The sequence below is a fragment of the Onychostruthus taczanowskii genome, unplaced genomic scaffold, assembly GCF_017590055.1.
Source record: "Onychostruthus taczanowskii isolate IOZ18803 unplaced genomic scaffold, ASM1759005v1 scaffold2, whole genome shotgun sequence".
Classification (NCBI taxonomy): Eukaryota; Metazoa; Chordata; class Aves; order Passeriformes; family Passeridae; genus Onychostruthus; species Onychostruthus taczanowskii.
Genome location: NW_024499239.1, coordinates 17,350,467 through 17,375,396, shown reverse-complemented (window position 1 = coordinate 17,375,396; position 24,930 = coordinate 17,350,467). Strand labels below are relative to the sequence as shown.

Here is a 24,930-nt window from a genome sequence, read left to right as displayed (position 1 = left end):
AAAGACCAACACAAAATATAACATTTAAAAACTATTTTGGATAATTTAGAAGAGACAGATTTCAAACCCACTCTGCTTGCAGACCTTTTCCCATTGCTCAGGTGCTGATAAAGTAGCCCTTTTTAGCAATGCTCATGGCCCAACTTGCCATACTAATTTCCTGTCAAAATCTAGCCACCTCTGTCTGTTATTGCTCATATGCTTTTCAATGTCTCTTGAAAAGCCTGTCCTTAATCACTAGTATTTTATAAAGAAAAAAAATCCAACTAATTAAATATTGCCAGTCACTAGTGTTCTGTGAACAGTGGATGAACTGAGCACAAGAAGTGTCAGTCCAACAGTGGGATTTGGGCTCTGGGTGGGAGGGAACAATTTTAATTCTAGCCCTTATTTTTATTATACTGTTGGAAGAATGCTTTTAGACTTTATGAGTGTAAAACTCAGGCCACTGCCCTGATTTTAGGTGTCCTCTGTTTTCATTGTGCAAAGTTGTTTTGGTTGGGGTTTTTTTCCATAGTTCTTCAGCCACTGGGATGTTTTAGATAAGTTTTAGCTGGCCAGGATGAGACATAAGGTGTGGATTTGCTACTGTTGCACTGCAAATGTCTTTTATAGCAGTAATAGCGGAAAGAAATGGCAGAGAGAGAAGGCAAGCCTCTTCTACCCAAGGGTCGCTGGCACTGAAGGGGATTCTGGCTTGCAATGTCATTTACAATTGAGCATGTCATCATGTACCTGCATCAGGGGCTTCTAGAGCCTGAGAGATGATTATGGTGAAATTTATGCGCCAAAAAGCAAGCTGGGGATGTTAGAGGTCTCCTCTCCCCCTGCCTGTGTGTCCTGGAGGGATGCTGTGCCCCAGTTAAGAGTGGGGCCAGAGCCATGCCAGGTCCCTCCTGCCTCCAGCGCTGCTGCCGCTGCAGTCTGTGCCGCGTTCGGTTTATTCTGCTGCTCAGAAGCACTCTGGCTGTGGTAGGCATGGCCAGCTTCCCTGCCTCCTTTCAGGCTCATCTGACAATCGTTATAAGGGGAAGACCCGTCAGATGTCCCCATGCCTCCAGAAGCCCTCTCTGACGGGACCAAACCACCCTGGGCAGACGGCTGGAGAGGAAGCAGCTCCTCGGCAGTCCGGCAGCTCTGCTCTCGGAGGAGGACGAGCAGCATCTGCAGACGGGTTCCTGAGTTTTCCCAGCCTCCCTGCAGGCACATTTCCCCCTTTACTGCCGCAGTAGCTCTCGCAGCAGCAGAACTTCATTGCTTGTTGTGTGGTGTTGGCCATTGCCATAGTGACACCTGAGGAGGTGCTGGGGGAGGTCGCAGGGCACAGCTCACCCCGAGGCAGGCATTGTAACCATGACCACATTGGTGCTGTTGAAAGGTGATCCTTAAAATTTACTTCACAGGGTGTCTCTCTTCCAAGAGAGCTATTTAAGGTAAAGCATTATGTAACAACTGGAAATAGATAGTCAGCTATTCAAAGTTAATTACCTCTGCTGATGAAAGGACTAATATTCAGCAACTGTGCAGTGTATGTTTATTGTGGAGCAGATGTTGGGAAATTGGAGTATATATTGAAGAGACTCCATTTTCTGTTTGTTTTCAACATGGTATTGTGTGAGCGTATATTCTTGTGACTCATTTGGGAAGATAAACTTCTGCCTCCCAAGTTCCAATGCCCAGCAAGACACCTGGGAAGTTTTCAATGGGTTTTGGTAGAACGTTTTCATTTAACATTGCCTTAACGAGGAGCGCATTTACACCACCCACTGGTCCCATCCAGATGACACAAACTGGAATCTCCTGCTCCACAATATCAACACAAATCACTGCCACCACTAAAGCTGAGGCAAGAGAATAAAATTATTTAGCAGCAACTTCATTTATTTTTTTGCCACATGGCTTTAAAACACAGTGTAACACATCTATATTGTGATGCTCAGGTGTAACCACTAGAGACTTTCCAGACTGATATGTGTAGCATTTTGAATTTTAGATGCTAATTAAAACTTTTCCTGATTTCTGTTGATTTCCTTTTTTGGACTTTTTCCGTCAGCCAGGGGGAGCACAGTTAAACCCTGTCTCTGTGGATATTGTATGGATGAGAGAAGGTAACCCCATTTTACAGAGTTATTATCTAGAAGTGATACACTCAGTATGGCTATGGCTTTTTCTCTGATGCACTGTCAAAAATTTCAGGGTGAAATAAGTTCTGAGCAAACAAAAACCCTCTCATCTGTACAGCACGGTTCTGCTGGAGACAGAAATATACAGATTAACAGGAGAGAGGCTTTTCTGGGTGAAGTCACTCAAAGATTCAACAATTATCTCTTGTTTTCTGTCAGTTAAGAGAATTGCACTGAAAGGCTTTGATTATAGTGTGGAAAAAGAGAAAAGGATGAAGAGAGCTGAAGCACAGATTATTCCACGTGGAGTTAGAACCACCTGTGTCTGTATATTTCTCACTCCCAGCCAGGGTTGGGGGATTCAGGGCACCTGTAGGGTGAGAGAAATTGTCATTACATTACTGCTCACTCTGTGATTTCTGGCTGTTCATGGTCTTGTTATGATAAAGGTTTTATCTTGCCTTGTATCTGATTGCCAATGATTTAGTCCAGAAGTTTGAACCTGTGAGCAGCAGAAAACTGCTGCAAAAGGTCATGGGAGAACCATGGAAGTAACCATAACTAGTGCCTTGTTAGAGAGGGATTAATTGCAACTAAGTCACCTTTCTACAATTCATTCCTTAGCACAACCAGAAAAAAAACCTTCCCCTGCTCCCACAGACATCTACTCTACTGTCATGCTGACCTTGCTGGTATAAAAAAAAAAAAGAAATTGCAACTGAACCCCACTAGTTCTTGTTGCATCCAGCAACAGCACAGTTTATGTCTTCCATTTCTACAGCAACGTCTTTTATACATGGCTTTTCTCTGTGTGGTAGATTTCTTTATGCTGAGCCCTGGTTCTTTTGATCTTTCTTTAGAGGCTGATGTCTGTCAGCACCACAAAATCTCAATCTTCTTCCTCAAAATCTCTGAGGTGAGACTCAGCCACTTCCCTGGGCAACATGTTCCAAAGGGTTGTCAGGGAAGTGGTGGAGCCAACACCCCTGGAGGTGTTTAAAAGACAAGTAGATGTGGCACGTTTAGTGCTGAGCCTGACACTGCTGGGTCAAGAGTGGGACTTGGTGATCTCAGAGGTGTTTTCCAACATAAATGATTCCGTAACTGTTGGATTCTGTAGATTGGTTTCATTTCTCATCAGTGCAGCTTTGGTTTGTGACCTGCAGGACTGAGCTGCAGCTTTGGTTTGTGAACTGCACCTCCTTATAAGCCCTGAGCAGTGGCTCAACCACACTGGTGGTGGGCTTGAAGTGGGAGTGAAAATGTGTAAATCACAGTTCTCATCAAAAGCCTGCAGGATCACAGACCTGGAAAATGCTGTTTGCACCAGTGCTGTATAAGCTGATAGAAAGCAGAAAACAATGGAATTGATGTATAGTATGAGGAGTGGGCCGGAACTGTGTGGGGAGGGAAGGTGCTGTGAGAATTGTGCTTAAAAGAAGCAGCTGAGACTAAGAAAAAGGGTGTTCTCAATGTCTTGGTGTCATTTTGGAGTCAACATGTAGGCTGAATAATGTGATTTTTCCCCTCTGTAACCTTAGCAGTGCCCTGAAAACTCATCAGAAGCCAGGATTTTGACCTGGTCAGACAGGCTGAGAGCACCCACTGAGGACCTCTAAAGTTGTTTGGCAAATTCAAGCAAGGAGAACTGTGCAAAACAGTGGATTTGCTTGGGAGACTAAATTAAAAAATGTTTTACTGTACCTGAGCCATCTTGTCATGTATAAGCCCAGGCTTTAGCTGTCAAGCCCCAAAAACTCTGAATCCATGTTATCACACATGTTATTTTCTACACACATTTTGCTAGAGTACATAAAAAGATGCAGGCATCAATGGATTAATATAACTCCTCATTCTACTGCCAATATAAACTAAGTAATATAGAAAGGACTCCACTATTTCAGTATTAACAAGATCATAAAAATTCATGAGGCATTCAAAGCTGCTAGTTAAGCTGTGTGAGAACTTCTGAATATGCTCTGTGTAGGACTTGACTGAAAATAACTCACAAAAACTTAGTTTCACTGGCTTTTTAAGCTGCTCTAAGTTCTGCAAGAACTATGGTTTGCCTATTGTTATTTGTTATTGTTATTTGGCCCTGGATTTGCGCAGACAGCTCTCCCAGAATTACACAGATATTAGAAACTTTGCATCAATAACTGGGAGTGAATGTAGAAAAAGCCAAAGCAGCAGGGACCTGGAATCCCTCTTCACTAATTGTACACAGTTGTATTTCTATTTGAAGGACTAGAACTATTCCAGTGATGATTTCTAGAACTTCTCCTTCTAACTAAAGAAACCAAATCACTAAACTCTTGACAGATACATAAATAATTAATAAATCTGTGAACTGGAGAATTTCTTCAGTTTGTGCAATTTAGTAAGGACATACATGATGCACGGAGATACAGCTTACTGAGCTGCAGCCATTAGAAACAGAAAAATATGTTTAATGTTATACAGCACATAAAGCTGTATTTTATATGTGTTTTTGTGTGCGTATTTATATCTATATAAAATAATCTAAAGATCTCTGCATGAAAAAATATACATAATTATTCCCCTATGCTGCATATGATTTCCATTATTCTGGGAATGGATTTACTAATTGAATACAATTATTGAAATGAAAGGACTTTTTTAATACATTCCCTGTTTTGAATAAAAAGATCTCTGCACATGTAATTTTGGGAATGAATCATATAGCTGCTCTATTGACCCATAAACAAAACTCCCCTTGGGTCTGAGTTGCTTGTTTCTCTGTGCATAACTATTATTTGAATTTATTGCAGAAGAAACATTTGGAAAGAGCAATTATCTGAAAATCATTATTTTATAAGATCAACTACCATCATGACAGAAAAGATATTTAAAGTCTGTGAGCATTCTTCATACTCTGCTGAATGTATACAAGGACTAACTGACTAATACCTAGCTGTCTACTCTAAGTTTTTCCTTCTGTTTTACACTGGGATACATCTGATGCAGAGTCATTAGTCACCACCGTGACGGAACTCTATTTGCTCCACCAAATAACAGTGAGGTCTAACCAAACTGGCATGATTGCAGTGCCATTGTCACTGGGCTATCATACCTGAAAAAAACTCAACTTTTGAGTGTCATGCACGATTTTTTCCACGTATTTCTTTTTCTTTGGGCTAGAAATGTTTGTAGGCACTTATGCTGAGCGCTCAATCTAATGTGCCAAAGATGCACCTTGGGTTGAAGGGCCAGCTGGCAGAGCCTGGCTTGGCAGAGCCTGGCATTTAGCTGCTATTTCTGCTTCTCACAACCCCTTCAGAGTTTGCTTTTTGTCTGAGAAGCTGTTGGAAACATAAGCAGAATGCAGGAGGGAGAGTGGTGCTGCTCCTTCAGGTGTGTGGTGGAGCCCCCCAGCCCCCAGGGCTGTCCTGCAGCTGAGCTGGCTCCTTCCAGGACAGCAGCAGCCAGAGGGAGAGGGACCCTTCCAGCTTCAGCACCTTTGTGACCTTGATTTTTTTTTTTTATTTTTGTTTTTATTTTTTTTCCCAAGAGAATCTGATCTCTCATGTTTCTAAATATTGGGAAGAGGCAAGGGCAGAAATTTTTTGCCATGAAAAACACATAGACAAATGAAGAGAACACCAAAAATTACAGAGTAAAGCAACTATTGAGTTTCATAAATATGAAGCACAAAATGTCATAGAGCGGATTAGGCATTCATCAGGTATCATCTCAATAAATTGTAAGATTTTTGTCCTTTAAGTAACTGTGAAAGGACTAAACCAAGCACTGCTGCCAGGCTGAGGAGGAGGGAGTGGATCTGTGACCTGCTGTGTAAAGGTTTCTGAGTGAAATCCTGGCCTGACAGGGAAGGGTAAAATGCCAAGCACCGCCTACCTTAGATCCCACCTGCAATATTTAAAAGTAAAAACTCTCTAAGAACTCTGGTGTGGGGCCCCAGAGGGAATGGCTTTAATATTTGACTATTTTGGTATTTTTCTTTTGATTCTGAAATTTGAGCAACCTAAAAGACATCGCATTATCTACTGGAGCTGGAAAAAGCTTTATACTGTTCACCTATTGAAGCTGTTCATGGTATAACTGATCAAAAGTGGCCAGCAAATAAGTGTCCATGACCTAATATCATGTACAGAAGAAAGCACTGTCAATGTCTTTCATTTGAAAGATAAAAGAAATGTCTTTGCCTTCAAAATCTGATTTTTAAGTAGTATTGAGTAACTTAATGACAGTGAAAGCATGTATGATGTGTTACAATATTCTGTCACTTCTAAATTTAAACCAAAAATTGTCTTGGAGCTGAGAACAATTTTGAATTCCAGAGTGATCATCTCTTCAGCACCACCCACATCCTGAGTGCCAACATCACCTACTCCGTTTGGACTCCAGCTCTTCAAGTCAGTACTCTGGAGTACAAAGCTGACCCTATTTAGTAAATAGTTTGAGAATATTTAGAAAACCTACTTATTAAGTTTTTACACTTTTAAATAATCAGAGCCAGCTGTCTTGGTTCATAGTGAACACACAAGCTTGCCAGACATGCTGATTCTCCTCCTACTCTTGCTGAATTGTTAGAATATTTTTTTGTCTTACTAACATTCATTTCTCATGCTGATTAGCCAAGGCTGTGAACAATGAGAAAAGGTTGAAACTTTTACCAAGTAACAGCTGTGCAAAATCTGAGTTAATGAAATGTAGCAAAGCTTTTAAAAGAGCTAAAAAAGTTCAGAACACAATCTCCCAATGGTTATCACTAGGCATGTTTCAAATTTAATACGAAAGCTTCCTTGTGAGGAAAAAACTTGGGGCTTGGGCTTTGGATTTTTTTGAAACAATGTGAGATTTATATGGTAATTTGCTTAAATTTATTTTGAGGCATCAAAGGAAAACATCAAAACTCTTTTCATCCAACTAGATAGCAATTTGTATGGAAGACCCTCAAGAAGCAGCAGGTATTAGCATAGTGCTCAGGCTGAATATACTCTTCCAGGATCTAGTGATGCGTTTTGTACACCAGAATCTCCCAGCCTTTAGTGGGGAGGTCTCATTGCCACCCCTCCCTTCTTTTCCCTCCTCTACCCCCACCTTCCTCAAGCCTTATTTATTTATTTTTTGGGTGTTGCTGGGGTTTCCCCACTTCTGTGGTCATCTGGGTCAGGAAATAGTGTTCACTGCAACCTGTAAGAATTGTGACAGCATGCCAGAATGGTGGTCCAGAAAACCATCAGCTTGTGTTAATAGTGTTCACTGCAACCTGTAAGAATTGTGACAGCATGCCAGGTGGTCCAGAAAAGCATCAGCTTATGTCCATAATGTAACTGTACATCTGAAAAGAAGATGGGAGTGTGATCTAATGGCCAATTATAGGCAATTCAGCTCTTTAGAGAAATTTCTTAGCTGTTATTACCTACAGCTTTTCTTTATTTCTAGTGTCTAACCTAAATATGAAAGTTATCATTAATTTAAATATCTACTCCTATAAAAATTCATTACTTCTAATTTGTGGTAATGAATTCTACAGCTTTGGTTATGCATTTGTGAACTTTTTTATTACCTTTAAATTAATTTTTAATTGCTCATTGAATAGGTGTCATGTACTAAAAAATAAGCCATCTGTCTTGCATCCTGTTTTTCTTGGCCGTGTTTACTCTTAACTGATATTCCATTAGGAAACTTAGTTTGTAATATTAGATTTTTCTTGTGATGTCCACTGTTATCCCTTTGGCCTTTTGTTTTCTTAGATTACTATTGCACAGTGAGCAGTGATCTCAGAGTGATACTGCAGTTTATACTGCAGATACCTACATGTTTCATAGTAATTAAATCAACAACAGCCATGTCTAAGAAATCATCTTGGATGATTTCTCAGACACAGATTTCATCTGTCAGCAGCTGCCCAGTCACAAACTCCCGAGTTTCTTCCACCTTCCTTGTGTTTGCATTGCTCATGGCGTGTTTAAGGTCCATAAAAGAAGTTAAAAAGTGCAGCTGTACCTGTCTGCAGGAGAGCCATGGTTGCACAGTGCCACCCTCTCATCCCACTGAGAGCTGATCCCTCCTTTCTGCCTCTCAAGACTCTCTCACTCTCAGCTGATGAAAATGCTGTTTCTAAAGATGTGCTGGCACACCTAGAGCAAAGCACAGCCCATGTCAGGGGAAGGTGGGGGTAGAGGAGGGAAAAGAAGGGAGGGGTGGCAATGAGACCTCCCCACTAAAGGCTGGGAGATTCTGGTGTACAAAACGCATCACTAGATCCTGGAAGAGTATATTCAGCCTGAGCACTATGCTAATACCTGCTGCTTCTTGAGGGTCTTCCATACAAATTGCTATCTAGTTGGATGAAAAGAGTTTTGATGTTTTCCTTTGATGCCTCAAAATAAATTTAAGCAAATTAGCGTATTAGACTCTCCCTAGCAGTCTAGAAAAGAGGAAAATGAAAAATCTAAGGCTGGCCAAAAGGGGACAGCCTTGCTAGACAACTTTTCCAAGTCTAAGATCATACAAACTTTAGCTAAGTTTGTTAATGCAAGTGTCTGAGTCCTGGTGTGTCTGACCTGTCCAGTTCACAACTTGATATAGTATCCAAATGGTCCAGTTTATTTTATGTATAAGAATTAAAGCTGGTGAATTTTTTCTATGGGATAACATAGAAGTCTCTCTATATATGCACATATACATACACAGTAGAGTTTAATTCAAAGAGATGAAATTTTATGAAATTTGGATTTAAGGGTACTCTTGAATTCATCTTTGAAAATGCCAGCCTGCAGAGAAAATTGTATTTATCACTTTTGTAATCTTTGGCATGTTTGCTTTTCCTAAGTAACTATTGCTTTTTGCTTTTCAAGTGTGAACTGTGAAAATTTTTATATAATTGGGTGGAACAAGTCAGAAACAAAAGATGGAACAAATGTAGAGGTGAGCATTGCATTTAGCTTGACTGACTTTTTTAACTGAGAGGACCAAGAGAAAATGAAACAAAAATCAATGTCTCTGCATGGCACCTTACACAGCAGCAGACAAATTACCTCCTACATTTGCAAGATCATGCTCTTAATGGATTGCGTTTCAAGGGTCTGACAGAATCATATTTGGCTTTATACCTTTTGGAAAGAATCTTAAGACAACCAACAACTCCAGCAGTCTCATTCTTGGTACTCTGGTGTATGAGCCAGACTGAAAGTGTTCTCTTAAAAAAAAAACCCCTCAAGAAACCTCCAACCAACCCACTGCTCCCAAATTCAGAAGAAATGCCTCAGATTGGTGCTTTTGCAGCCTCTGAATTATTTTACCATTATTTTCCTAGACTGAAAAAATAAGCCACTGGTTTACTATCTAAAGAAGATAAAAATGTGCTGCGTTTGCCAAACTTAGCATTCCTGTATGTACACCATGTTTTTCTTGGGTACACCTGTGTAGCTGAAGCCACTGGAGAAGATTCCTGTTGACTTCGCTACTCACCGTGTAAATGTCTCCTGAAAGCTTTTCTTGCATACTTTGTTTTGTTTTTTAACTCAAAATCCAAGTTTAAAAGAGTTAAACTGTAGTGAAGCTTTAGCAGGAACATCTCAAAAAGCAGCTCAATTATCCACTGCCCGTGTTTGTCTTAGGTCATGGCAAAAGCAAGGTTGGTGCAGCTTAGCCTGCAAGGAAGAAGGTTGCAGTGACTCAGGTTATGCATGATTGCTTACTGAGCTGTGTAACTTGATTAGGAGTCCAAGTACCAAGCACTTGCCATGAAATTCACCTTTCCACAGAGCTCACTTTCAAACAAAATCACTTGTAGAGAGAATTAAGTATGGACTCAAACCTGAGTGTTTTAACTGCACAAATGTTTACCTTAATAAACCTGCTTCAGTTTGGGCCCCTGTGTTTCAGGTTTTTAGATTTTATCTGAACTCTGTTTACTTGAGTTTGACTGAAAGGAAAAGTCCACAGGCATTTCCTAAGAATGCTTTACTTGGATTTGTTCTTCCTGCTGTGTGAGGTGATGTGAGCTCCGACAGTTTATACGGTGATGTCTGTAAGGAAAAACACATAAAAATAGTGAAATGAAAGAAAGCAAATTTCAAAGAGTTGGCTTTGGAGTGGGCTTTTTTTCCACTTTTTTTCTTAGCTTTTTAAAATTTTACTCTGAAGATGAAAATTATCCCATATGGATTATTACTCACATCTTCCCCCACTAGAAAGCAGATCCTTGTGGAATGAAAATTGGCTTCAAAACCTGAAGTATGAAATTCAACTTTTTATACATATTTCAGATTTCAGTTTTTGCATATCCTTGTAGCAGAAATAGTCACTTGACTGAATTTCTCATCAAAAAGTAGAGCTGTAGCAACTCAAATTCATCCATTACAAATGACAACTTTCTGCCTCACCAGTTTCACCAATTCTTATAAGCAGTTATTACTATCACTAGACATTTTTAATAATTTTCTTCACATCGTTGTCTGCATTTTTATTTCTGAAACCCAGTGTAAACATATGAAAGAATGAAGCATGCAGTCTGATTTGAGAAGCAAAATATAAATAATTCTTAAAAAATATACAGTTTCATTGATCATTTTCTTCCCAACCACCCAACTGCAGAGCTCACAATGACTTGGGTTATCCAGACACGGAACAGAACAGTCTTGTACTGGGACATACAAAACCCCAGGGAATTGAAATGTGCACATGTGGAGGTTCAGATTTACCCAGAACAAAATGCACATAATTTAAATTTTATTCCAAAGGTTTATTTTGCAATCACTGTGCATGGACATAGTTGATCACACAGATCATACAAACACCACCTCACAGTACCTCGCCCCAATGTCACACAGGAAAAGGGAATGTGGCACCACACAACACTTGCTGACAAACACACAGGCTAAAGACAATTAGATACACTCAACAAAAAAACAAAAGAAAAAAAAAAACCCAACAACAACAAAAAAAACCTATAAATTGCTGATATTTTCCATGTTGTCCTCTCATTGCTGGGAAAATTATTGCAGGGAAAATTATAACAATGGAAAAAAACTGCATGGAACAACTTCTAGAACACAAAACTCTCATTAGGGTCAGAGATGAGAAAGTTAGTGAAGTACTGGCACATCTGAAACTTCCCCAGCCCAAGGTAGAGGACAGTTCCCTGGCCAGTGAACAAAGCACTAGCTTGGCCTGGAATTACTTTGAACATTGGATGGCAACAAAAATCAGGTGAGATGTGGAACCCCTGTTTCACAGCGTATCCAGTGTGTAGCAGCTCTTTGCAGCCACACGGAACGTGTGTGCCCATCTCAGGCAGGACAAGACAGGGCAAATGGGACTGCAGAAATGAAAACATGAACCCTTCTGTTAATGCTGTACAAGGCACCCGAGCTGTGATAGGAAATTCTATCAGATATCTCTACCGATGCATTCAAAGCTGGGCTCCAAATGCAGCTGTAAGCAAATGTAAGATGATTTTATCTTGTTGCAGAAGTTCTGATTTCTGATACAACTGCTGTATCAGGTCAGCATGATATTTAATTAAAGTTATCCAATGGTAACATTTTCAACCGTGTCTATAATGTACATTGATGAACAGCACTCAGTGCTAACTTCTGCTCATTCTAATAACATTGGTTTCCAATCTTCCACCTTGGCTCAAAGCACATCTCATCATACCATGTTAGCAGCCCTAACTACAAAGTAAGGTAATTCCCAGTCTGAAGGAGAGGGTCTGAATTTGCCTGTCTTGCCCTGCAGGCAAAAAGGAAGAAATTTTTCATACAATTTTCTGGAGGGCTGGCATTCACACTCAGTGTTTACATAGCCATTCACTTAGCAAGCCTCATGTAAACCTTGGAATGGGGAACTAAAGGTAATATTTTCATTTGCTGTATATATATAATTTTACAAGTGGCTATTACAATAATTTTTTTTTCAGTTTTCTCCACAGTATTTGATTAGCTTCCATTTATGTCTGTCAGTTGGAATAGTAGCACCAAACCCATACATTTTTTATTTTTCATTCTTAATTCTCTTTCTCATATATATTTCATTTTCTTACTGCTGTACATCTATTCCAGTAGAAAAAAAAACCAAACAACCAACCATAAAGTCTGGCATAAAAGCCTCCATCAATTTTTTGTCAATTATCTAGTAATGAAATTGCCCTATTGGGTCAGCTTACAATGTCTGTGGTAAATATGCCATGTACAAATAAATCACAGTATAAAACTATATGCATAAATTAGTAGTAGCAGCTGAACATTATGATCTCTGATTTTAATTTACAGTGTAATTTACAGTGTAGAACACAACAAAAACCAGCTTATCACTTGGAGAAATACAAACACCCCCTAACGTCCCCCAAATACTGGAAAATATTTATCCATTGTGTGTGCGTATATATGAATATAAATCACAGAATCATAGAATAGCCTGGGTTGGAAGGCACCTTAAAGATCATCTTGTTCCAATCCCCCACCATGGGCAAGGACATCTTCCACTAGACCAGATTGCTCAAAGCCCCATCCAGTCTGGACTTGAACAATTCCAGGGATGGCGCAGCCACTTCTCAGGGCAACCTCTTCCAGTGCCTCATCACCCTCACAGTGAAGAATTTCTTCCTAATATCCAATCTCTGTCTACCCTCCTTCACATTAAACCACTAATATTAAGCCATTGAATATTAATATGCATCTGTACTTGGAATGTATATATATATATATACATATATATATATATATGTATATATATTCATATATGCATACATACATGAATATATATGCAAATTTTCCTGCAAAAAATGCTCCAAATTCATTAATTTCTAGATTAGGAAATTTAACTTGTGGAAGCAGTTGACTCTACCTACATGCTGCACTTTCTTCTTGTGTCTTACTCCTAACTGAGAGCAGCTTGAAGACTTACTGACTATTCATATAAAACAGCTATTTAATTTAAAAATTCTTATTACCCCTCAACATCCAGGTACCTAGAGGGATCAAGAAAAACTGTTACCAAAATTACAAACTGTAAAGATGATGTTCATTAAAAAAAAATCCCATCAATTGTTGGTTGAACCATGAGGAGCCTGCTGAGTCTTCCTCTCATGAAATCAAGCAGTTTTACAAAGCTTTAGACAGCTTAGAAACTTATTAATATGAGTTAGGCCTGGTGCTTCAGAATCTAATGCCCAAATAAAAATTAGTGTTTAAGCAAGAAATAGGCACCTCAATTCCTATGCAGAGATCTGAGTGTTATGAACTAAGTTGTCAGGTCTCAGGGATATTTGGGCTCCTAAGACTTGTTTTAAAAGGAATTTGAAAAGAAAAGCAATAAACAACAACAAAAAAATTAAAAACCCCAACTCTTGGAACACTTCATGTTTGAATTTTTGTTTCAATACTATGCCCTACCATCAGAGTTCTCCCACTTCCCCATGAGGTTTAGTTTTCCTTTCATATTAAACCTTTTAAGTTAAAAATTAAAATTATGTAAATATACGTATTCAGAGAAATGCAGTGCCAACAAACCCAAAAACTAGAGACAACTCTCTATTCCTAGTGATTCAAGATTTGCAAGTGAGACTAGGAAACTCATCAGGGCCCAGAGTTGCCCATTTGTGGGAAGGTAGGAGATGTTCAAACAACGCAACTGAAAGTCAAAATAGCTAGAAAAGGAATGGGAGGTCAGGGAAGTGTCATGTCAGTTCTCATGGGCAGCTTGAATGACCTCTTGGGAAACATGGAGAAACACATTCTGGTGCCATTCCAGGTTTGCTTCTCAGCAGAACCCCCCTGGGATCTCTTCCCTTGTCTCTGCCTCCTCCTCCTCCTCTTGGAGCGAGCATGCCCAGCTCCCTGTGAGCACACAGGAGTGCTCAGCCAGCTGCTGCTCAAAACCCTGGCTCCCCACTGCCCCTCACATCTCCAAGTCTATATTCCCCACCCCACTCAGCACTAGCTTCACAGGTGCCAAGGAAACTCCATTTCATTTAGTTCATCAGTTGCCTCTCCTCCCACCCCTCACTGTCTCAACTGTTACCCCAGCTGCTAATGAGTTCACCCATACTCACTTAGAACTTCTTCAATGGAGAAGCAGTTCATCTTGTTCATAAAATATACAAGTTGTGCACTGCTATAAATGAAAAGAGCACGCTTTCCCCCATATCCCGAAAGGACATCCTGGGTTTACACAATCCTTTTTATGGTTTCCCCATTGTCCACTGAAGATGTGAAGTTTGATTCTTGTTCTTCACTTGGTTTCCTCTCCCCTGGGTAGTGGTTCATCTCTTGCATTTCTAAAGTGACTTTATTCCTTTTGGCAAATGCTTGGCTGATCTCATGAAATGTCTTATTTTTTGTTTCAGGCAGGACAAAAAACAGGTAGGCTGCTCCTGCAAAGCAGATGCCAGCAAACACTAGGAAGCAGTAGGTCTGCAAACCAGCCTGTGAATAGAAAATAGGAGATGGTCATTACAAAAGACAAAAAATTCAGAAGAAAGGCAGAAATGGTTTGAAAGAAAAGATGAGATGTATGGAGCAATTTTTAACCAAGCACAGTACTGGCACTCATTGCTAGTTGGAGGACTGAGGGGTTCGTAAAAATGCATGAAATTTTGGTTCTTCCAACCCTGCCTGTGGCCTGTCGACAGCAAAGCAGGTTCCTGGCACAGGCACACAGAGCTGCAATCTGGGCAGTGCTGGGAGACACCAGACTGAGCTGGGGGAGAGCAGGGCAGAGCAGGAATCCTGCACTGTGCTCAGCTGAGCCTGGCACTGCCCCAGGGTCTCTGGAAATGAGGCAGATGTTTCACTGGGTGGTTCTGCACACCACCTCCCAGCTCCCAGGTACAGGAACTGAGGCACGCTTTAGCAGCGCTGTGCACCTCTGCAAACCCCATGGAAAAACTGCCATAGCCAGGGGCATCTTCATCACAGCAGTTACAGGCTTTGAGGTTTGCAAAATAAATGAGGAAAAAACCCCAAATAGTACACATTTGTTATCACCCTTATGGTTACAGGAGTTCACAGCAGGAAAAAAAAATCCATAAAATGCATTTCTTTTCATGAAATGTGTAAGAGTTAGTTAAGGCAATGCAAAGTACAGATCATATTTGAATGTTATGGATTTTACTTCACTGCAAAAATAAAGAGAGTAGATGTAAAGAAGTTAATTTAGAAATTGATTATAAAGGCTCCAACCAACCAGTAGGAGTTGAACTTCACTGAAACATAACTATTTCTTGCCTGGTGATTATTAGATCATTTAGCAGCTACCAATTACCTTTCAGCGGTACAGTTGTGAAAAAACATTTGATAAATACCACAGTGCCATCTGAAATTTGTTGAACTCAGAACAGGTTTGATATTATGGCTCCACAGGAGCCACTTGCAACATTTGAAGAAACCTCCCCTCCTCCTCTATTGATTTACACTCTCAAACACCCAACTTACCCATATTTTTCTAATTGTTTTTATTAACAAGGCTGAATTAAACCAGAAAGGGTATCTCCAACTCCAAAAATAAGGATACATTTCTGTGGTGGCTTGTGTGAGGTCATGAACAGCAAACCCAAGGAGAGCCAAACTCCTCACACATCACCTTGGGAGCTGCAAGGCTGAGGTCACCCCAGGGAAAGCCACTCAGGACAGAAGAAGCAGACCTGTCTTCCTCAACATACATATTTATAGACGCCATTAAAGGTATGTAACTGAAATAAGTAAGACAGAGCCAGTAACCTCCATTTTACACATTTTTGAAATAGACTCTCATCGTGCCTCGTTAGTCACACCAGTCCTACACTGCAGGCTGGTGTAGCTCTCTGCTTTGGTGCTCAAGGTGTATGCAATTCTTGGCACTATTTTTATGTTTCACTTGCTCATTATGCATCATGCGTGGTGTGCAAGAAGAACATTAATTCCTGCGTGGAACAAGAAAGAAAGAATGGAAAAAACCCTTCCCTGCAGCTGCTTTTTAATGCCATGGCTGATTTCCAGCCTGCCTAATCACAATATTCTCTGTTTCTGTGGATAATTCATTACCTAGTTCAGTGCTTCAAATCCTGCCTGTGACAGGAAAAGCTAGCAAATGCATTCTATGATATTGTCTATGGACTCTAGAGATCATCAATGCTTTTTCATTAAATCCTAGAAGCATGAAGTCCTGAGCAAGCTGACAATCAGAAGCCAAACAGCATGGGTAACATGGGGGGGAAATATTCTGGCATGTTACACCTAGAACTTAATAGAAGAAATAGCTTATACATAGGCAGAAACAAAAGGATATAGGAGACAGGAGAAAATAATTTTGCAGTGCCTCATAAATCATCCTGTCATGCTAAAAATTTAAATTTTACATCTGGATCTTCTGCATTTGTAATTGTTCTTCAGCTGAATGGCAGAATTTCAACCTAGATTCATGTTTTTCACTTCTTAAAATTTCACTGAATTAAATATTTTCCAGGACGAAAGTGAACCATTAATACTTCATATAAATAAACATGGCAACCAAATGTAATAAGTTACTTGTGTCTCTTGGTGATGCAGCCACAGCTTTGGTTCCCCTTTCTAATTTCTCTTTATTTCCTTGCTGTTCATAAGCTAAATAAATTAGTGCTTATTATCTTTGATCCAGATCTAAGTAAACATCTTTTAATTGAACTAAACACTCATGTTAGTTCAATTGAACTTGAATGTCTTATTTGCAATTATTTTACCTAATGCATTTATATGTATTTGTAATAATCATACTCTTCTTAATTTCTGCAATCCCTTAAGAAGTAGCAGGACCTTCTACTGAAGATTTACAAATAATAAACTAAAAATTAAATGTTATAATTCCCACAAGTGGGTTTTGTAGGGTTTATTGGGTCCTGCAGGATTTGTCCAACAGGCCCATAATTCCCAGACAGAAGGAACACTGCAGGGTGACCACAAAAAGCCCTTTCATCACCAGCCATTCTTCAGTTATAATATTTTCTTAAAACTGGTTATTATTTTACATTCAAGTGAAGAAAACCACTAATTCATAAACTAATTCATTTTATAAGTCAACCAGAGTTCAATTTATATCACCCAAAACTGCATTTGGCACAGAACATCACATACTAATTAAATTACTCATTATAAAGATGAAACCTTCTATATGCACTGCACACTGATAGAGGTTGTAAGACAGAAATACAGGGTAAAAGGGGAGGAAAATGTTAAATTGCAAATCCCAACTCAGTAAAAACCTTTAGTGGGACATAGGTGGGATACAGTTCAGCCTAGATGTTTAATTAATTTTTATCTGTTTTTGATGTATTTTGAATTGCCTGGTGCTGGAGGAAAGATCTGAGGGGTGGAACAAGCAATAGATTGGCCCAAACGTATCTGACATGCCCACCAGGGAACCTAGAAGGTGAGATAATGTGGTGAAATGCAGTAAATGCTGAGCTATTGAACAATGGCTACTACAGAAAAGGTACTGATAGACAGATCTGCCAGGAAACAGGATCTTTGTTCCATGAGATTAGTGTACTTTTTAAATTTATATTGGATATCATTTATGTTATGTCCATGAAACCCATGTACCTCACTGACTATTTGTAATCACCATAGTCTCCTAACTAACCTGTATTTCCTCTGTTGTTTTACTCCTTCCAGTGTGCTAGAGGTGAGCCTGCTGCTGCTACTGTAGAAGTAAAACCACAGAATATTGCTTATCCTAGGCTGGGGTGGGAGTAAAATGCTGAGGAAGAACTTCAGTTAAAGTCTTTGGTGACAAAGCACAGATTCTCTGCAGCTCTGGGAATTTGGACCTACAGACATGGATGGCCTCGAGATTCTTCACTGGCATGTGCATTGTCAATGATACAAGAATAATGAAAACATATATGATAAAATTGAAAAGGTAAAACCTTTTTCTATGTTTTGTGACAGTATTTCACCTGCTACATGGAGTGGAAGTCTCAGCGATCAAAAAATTGAATACTTGTATCCACCAGAAGAGTAGCTTGACTCTTCTGGTGCATACAAATATTCAATTTAGCAAAACATACCCCCTCTGAACAGCTAGAAGGGGCAGGTAAAAGAGGAAGGGAATGTCAGAGGAAGAAGTAAAAGCAAAGCAATTCTGAATGGAAATTCTAAGCAAATAGAGAAAAAAATCAGGGAACGTGAGTGGTTTCTGTAGTTCTGCATTTCCTCATGTAAGGACAGGTTACTGCCTCACACTCTGCTCCAGCAGCAGCCCTGGGCATGCAGGAAGCTCCATGCCAGCCCCATCCATGCTCTGCTCCAAGCAGCAGCAGCAGCAGCAGCCCTGGGCATGCAGGGAGCTCCATGCCAGCCCCATCCATGCTCTGCTCCAAGCAGCAGCAGCAGCAGCAGCCCTGGGCATGCAGGGAGCTCCATGCCAGCCCCATCCATGTCCCACTGACACATCCACTCATGCTGCTCTCTTCACGCTGCCTGCACCGACTGCTCAGGTTCAGAACACGCTGCACCTTTTCAGAACAAAGCTGCTTCTCCTCCCCCAAGCCCAGGCAGCCTCGCCAGAGCTGGGAACGTTTCCTTAGCAGAACCTGAAGCCAGGTTCTTACGAGCACGGTTAGAAACCCAAAGGTCAGGAGGAGGTCAGAACAAAGCTCTACAACAGCCTGTGCTTTGCAGCTCTTTTCCCTTAGCAGTTCCTTAAGCACAACCTCCTGCAGGAACACCCAAGGTTCAAAGGTGAGCAGAGCTTCAGGTGGATTCCTAAATAGCAACAGCGCTGTCTCCTGGTAGAAATCCATGCAAACCAAGGGCAGATACACAGTGAGGATCCTTGAAGGGCCAGGCTTTCTGGGGTGACTGAGGCCACCTGCTCCATCAGGCGTACGGGGAGGGCAAAAGAACAGCAGACACACTTATTGATGCAATCTCCTGAGGGAAGCACTTACTAGGCCAGCAAACTAATAAATCCTCTTCAAAGCAGGATATACATTGGATTTTTTGAGGCTGGTGAAGCCATTTGCTATACAGGATATTTAAGTATATAGTTATACAGCATATAGTTAAGCATAAACTTTAAAATGCATCACCTTCTATTTTAATACCAGCTTTCTAAGGAGGCCATTTGGAAAATAGCATTTCTGCAAATTCTGCCCAGCTGAATCCTGAATTACTCATTTTTGTCTTTTCTGCAGATGATCAAGGCTTTGTATTTGTGGGGGAAAAAAAGGAAAACCAAGAAATGATTTACCTAAGACATGCATGCAATTACCACAAAAAAGAATCAAAGTTGAAGTACTCAGGCAATTCCCCCAAATCAGATCCCAGGCACGGCAAGCAATCAGGCCTGACTTTGAGGATGTAATAGAGCTGCATAAGAAACATGTATGAGTAGGTGCAGCTTTTCCACATTTTCTTAATCAAAGAGGTGAACAAACCTATCCCCAGCTTGTGAGGGGCTGCTATGCACATTAGAGAGAATGTACAGGCATTTCCCCCATCTCCCTTTAAATACAATACTTAATTTTTAGCATTATGAACTGACTTTAAGTACCCAAAATGAATGAGAAAAAGAGCTAATTTTTTAAAGCTAAAAGATAAACTGAAACAAATAAAAAAAACTAACATTGAAATGACCAGAATTCTGGTTTTAATTTAAAAACCTGCACAATTTGCTACTTTTGAAGCAATCTAGCTGAGAACAGTCTTCCTGTTAATAGCTTGCATGCTGTGAACACCATATTCTGGAGGAATCTAAAAGGAGTTGAGAGGATCATTACATGCTATTTAACAATGGCTGCTTACTGACTTAACACACTCTGCAGCAAAAGTTAAATTCTAAGCAGGACTGTGATACTGGAAACAGGAAAACATATATTCTAGGGAAGATAGAGTAAAATAAATGAGCAAATGAAAAAAATTAATTAATTTAACAAAGCTAATACATTAATATTTTTAAAACAAAACTTTTTGTTCTTCCCAGCAAATGCCAAATGTGACTCTAGACACTCAACTTGCAAAGCCACAGCCCCTGACACTAGCAAAGGCTCCTTGCATTTGGAAGTTGCCATGAAGATTAGTGTCATGAGATGTGGGTCAAACTGGCCTTTGAAGTGGTGAGGTCAAGCGAAAATGGTTTCATGTCTTATAGAATTGATCAGCAGAAAAAAACTGTATTCATGTAGACATTTGATTTCACTGTGCTTCAAATTGATATAATGCAGTGAAACAAATGGATAAGGGCTTGTGTCCTTTCCCCTTTGTCCTTCTGTTCCAGACATAACTTAAGGTTCTGCTGAAAGAGCAGGACAGACAATGAAGAAGGACAGAGCACTGAAGTATAATGCTCATGAAACGTAATTCCTACGTAAAAAATACATTTTTAGACATGAACTGCAATTTCAACCATGACCTTCACACACTCACTATCTCTTCATAAAAATGTAACAGATCCTTATATTGTATCCCTGAAGTGGGTTCCTTCTAATTAAGATAAGCACATCTAACTCTCTGATAGCCCACATTTCGTTTTCTCATCTTTGAGGGGAACTTTAACCTTTTCCCCTAATACAGGGACACTGTCATTACATGGAACATCCAATGTATGTGAAGAAGCTTAAAACACCTTGGCTCAGGGAGACTATGCATAACTTTCTGTGCACACCTGTTATTGAAATCCTTGTGCTGAGTAATAGGAAAAGTCACGGGATACTATTACACAGTAAGGAAATAAGGACAACCAAAAGATAACCTTGCTGAGTAAATAAATCTTGAGGCATGAGAATGAAAATCTCTAGTGTAAAACTAAGGAACAAATAAAGTAGAAGTAAAAGAAAACCTCCAGAATCTAGTGTAATGACTCAGAAGTACTACTTCACAGGCACAAATAAATTAGTTTTTGAAAGGCCTTGGTATTGTACTAATAGGCAATCTGAACAAAGGCTTCAAGGCTAGTAGCACCTTTATCCCATGTGATACTGAGCTCCTTCTGGATCACAGATCCAAGCAGATTATTTTGGTCAAACCCCAGTTAAGAGTCAAATCATTTTTCCATATAGCAGTTCCCTAATCATAATGGGATATTCCTCTGCATTCCCCAGTTATTAGAAAATTTTGTATTAGGAGGAAAGTCTGAAGATGAGCTGTTCTTGAAAATGAAAAATATAAAATATTTTTCATTGAAAAATATAAAAAAAACCCATAGCAATTTAATTATTTAACTATTTCTTGAATACGTACTGAATATACAATGTGACTTTGACATCAAAAAAGACTATGCACAGTTTTCTACAAAGAGAAATTATTATGCCAGAAAACTTCTGGAGAAATCTGATACATTTTCCTACAGTATATTACTAATTTACCATGTAGTCTTTGAGTGACTCATAACAATCTAATAGCACAACTTGAAATATGAAATAAAAAGTATCAGCATGTAATGAAAATAGCAGGTTGGGAAATTATTTGGTAATTATTGATGTTTAGTAATTCCTTGTATTTATGCAACACATTAGAAAAAGTGAACAGAAGCTTTTTCTAGATAACATGTAATTTAAGGTCCTGCTACACCATTGGATTACTGAAGTGTATCCCTGCAAACTCACTGCTAATGAAGAGTATTTATTTAACACAAGAAGCCTATTCCACTGCAACAGAAGTTTTTGGCCTCTTAGATTATACTTTTCTGCTGGTTTGTTGTTCCCTGTGTCTGCTTCAGCTCATTGCACCCATTTCCACATATATATATATATATATATATATATATACATTCTAATTTCTGATTTACTGTGACCCTGTTCACATTTCAGCACTTCAAACAGGTAGTGATGAGGCCTGGAAGAGAAACCACATTCAGTTTTTAAATTTTTTTTTAATTTTTCAAAAATTGATTTGTATACCAGTTTTCCAATCTCATCCATATATTTTAATGTAGGACTCAAGCCATTCTTTGATTATATTTATCTACAGATGGTTGAAGGGCAAAAATCTAGTCATTCAAATTAGTTAATTGGTGACATTTGGAAAGTTAACTACTGGTTGATTTTTTTAGTAACCCTAAACTTAACAGATTTGTTTCCCAAATGTTTGGAAGAAGCACACCAAGGATCAAAATATGTGGCTGCTGTTTCTCAAGCAATCAGGTTAGTATTTAAATACCCAGACAGGATTATGCATTCATCCTGTGAAGGTACCTTAAAGATTTTTTCCTAGTTAAGGTTTATAAAATGAGCTAAGAAGATATTGCCTTTATGTGAAGAAAGTGATGACTCATAAACTGAATTTTGAGAATAAGGTTGACTGAAATAGGAAAAAAGTTAAAGCTTGGGAAAGAGGAGATGTTCTAGTTTGATCTTGTGAAAAAGCTTTAAAAATCAAAGTCTGAGTAACACTGCTTTCATCTTTAGGTACAAACTCTGAGCTTTTTCTCTTTTTATTTCTCTCGTCTTTAAAAGAAGAAAAAAATCCCCCAAAAAACCTTCAAGCTGGAAATATAATTTATCTTCATTAAGACTAAACTGGATAATTTTCTAATCACACAACTGGGTATTTTTATGACACATAATGATAAATTCCCCAAGGCTACAGCAAACTTCATATGGATGTATACTAAATCACTCAAGAAGCATTAATATGCATGTGGAAAATTATAAAATGCAGTTTGCCTTTTAATTTGAATCTACCGAGGGTCTTTTTAAGCAGTTTTCACCAGGTGATCTGTCAGGTAGCATTAGCAGAACAAGCAGGGATTGTCCTGAGTTGCCTGAATTCAAATCTGACAGCTAAGCAGAACTCAGGTTTATCCCAGTTTTGTGCAGGAGGCAGAAACTGCAGTTTTGGAGAAATGTGTCTGGATAATTTAAAAAAAAAAAAACCAAAAAACCAAAAAAAACCAGAACAAAACAAAATACACCCCTGCCAAAAAAACCCCAAAAAACAACAACAATAATAACAAAAAAACAACCAAAATACTTACCTAAATAAAAGTATTCTGAGTAAATGTCCCTAGATTTGGGATCTTGTTCTCTGTCCCTGCCCAGCTGCCATGGAGGCAGCTGGTAGAACCAGAAGTGCCTGGCCAGCTGGGCTGGAAGAGAGGATCTAATCCTACTAAACCTGTCACTCCTCATCTTCTGGAAGAAAAACCTATTAAATCACAGAGAAGCATCCATTTGCTGGAGAAGTTGGGGCTGCCCCATGGACTAGGTCAGGTTTTCAAAACCTCAAGGGAACTGTGTACAGCAGTGACATCGCAGTAGATGGATTTCCAAGGATGCCGAGTACCTGGATGAAGGGGAAGAGCAGTCCCACGGCGAAGTTGCAGAGCCAGTTGACTGTCCCAGCTATCATGAATGCAGCTGGCCTCTGTGACTGCTGGAAAAGCTCTCCAGTGAGGACAAAGGGAATCCCACCTGAAACAGGTCCAACAAGACAGTGGTTTTAGCGAAGTCCCCCAGCCATCAGCAGAGATGAACAAGCCTCGTGACGCACACCGCCATGACTAGCACTGCCCTGCACCCTCTGCAGGGCCTTCTGAAACAGATATGACTGTCAAAACCATATTTGAGAGAAGTGACACTTCCTTCTTTCATGCCATCACATGTCCTGTTTGATGTTCTTTTCATCATGACAAGAAGGTAACAGAACAGTGAATCCACACAACAGCTTCCAGAGCATCACATGATGAACTGTTTATTCAAAATAAGAATGATTGTTTCTGCTGCAATGCTTGAAATTGAAAATTTAGAGATACTCCAAAATACCTTTAGATTTTATCAGTTGGAAAGATGGCTCCAAAGAGACTAACTCCTATATTTTTATAATTATTACACACTTTATTTCAGCAATAAAAAAGATCAAACTTTTATTTCCCTATGAGTATACTTGTCATTGATTCTTATTTAATACATTCCCTTACCAGATACTGCTGGCACTTCTGCTGAGGTCTATTTCTCCCATTAGCCAAGGACTCTGACCTCCATAATAAAAACTGCAGTTGAATATCACATTTGTGACATGTGTTTCCTTCCACTGAGGCAGAGGACTATTTTGTACAGGACTGGCATATTGCAGGCACTGGCATATTTCAGGCCTGACAGTAACCCCCAGGGAGTAGCTGTCTAATATCTGAAAGTCTCAATTTATGATCTTTGGCTTCCTTCATTCCCATCTGATATTTCCATATAAATATTTGTATTTTTAGAGAATAAAACCTGGGTCTTATTTGTTGATCAGCTACATAATTCAGTCAATGTTTTACATTACACATATATCTACTTGTAGAATTATTTCATTACAGTTTGAAGAACTGTACAACTATCAACATCAGTATTCTGATCTTACCAGTTTCTGTCTCTAGGTCTTCAAGTGTGCTGGTATTACCTGTCTCACCATTCAGCTTTGTAGGCAAGACCCATATACACTGTGTAAGACTATGTGCGTCCTTCCTCAGTTTTAAGCATTTTAACAAGATAGTGTAAACAACCAAAACAATATTTATAGACATATTTACTTTCAAAAACCTCTATAGCAATATTGACCTCCAAAAAATTTATAAATTAATTAGAAAACACCACTACAGACTTATCCATCCACTGGGTTTTCTCCTTGCACATCTTTCCTCAGTCTATGTGCTAATCTTTTGCACTACCTTTACCCTTGGACATTTGGGAATACATCTCTAAGTGCATTATAGGGCTGCATCCTTATGTATCCCTGTGTGCTCAATGGCCCTAAACATGCACCCGAAGCTCCTGTGAGCAGTGTGAGAGAGGGACTTGCAAACATGCAACATGACATGCAGATGACAAATGTTGTCAGAATTCTTCCACATGCAGAAGCCATGAATATGCGCATAA

General features: G+C 39.4%; 1 protein-coding gene across 2 annotated transcripts in view; it reads right to left on the bottom strand.

The window, feature by feature from the left end:
- Positions 1–14,196: 14,196 nt before the first annotated feature.
- Positions 14,197–24,930, bottom strand: part of SLC2A9 (solute carrier family 2 member 9) — a 76,537-nt gene continuing 65,803 nt past the window's right edge. For both annotated transcript variants that reach the window (XM_041402844.1, XM_041402845.1), the window contains exons 11-12: positions 23,357–23,484; positions 14,197–14,545 (exon numbers count right to left, since the gene is read on the bottom strand). In XM_041402844.1, coding sequence (XP_041258778.1) covers positions 14,288–14,545; positions 23,357–23,484 — 386 coding nt within the window. In that variant the 3' untranslated portion in view covers positions 14,197–14,287. The remainder of the gene's footprint in view (positions 14,546–23,356; positions 23,485–24,930) is intronic.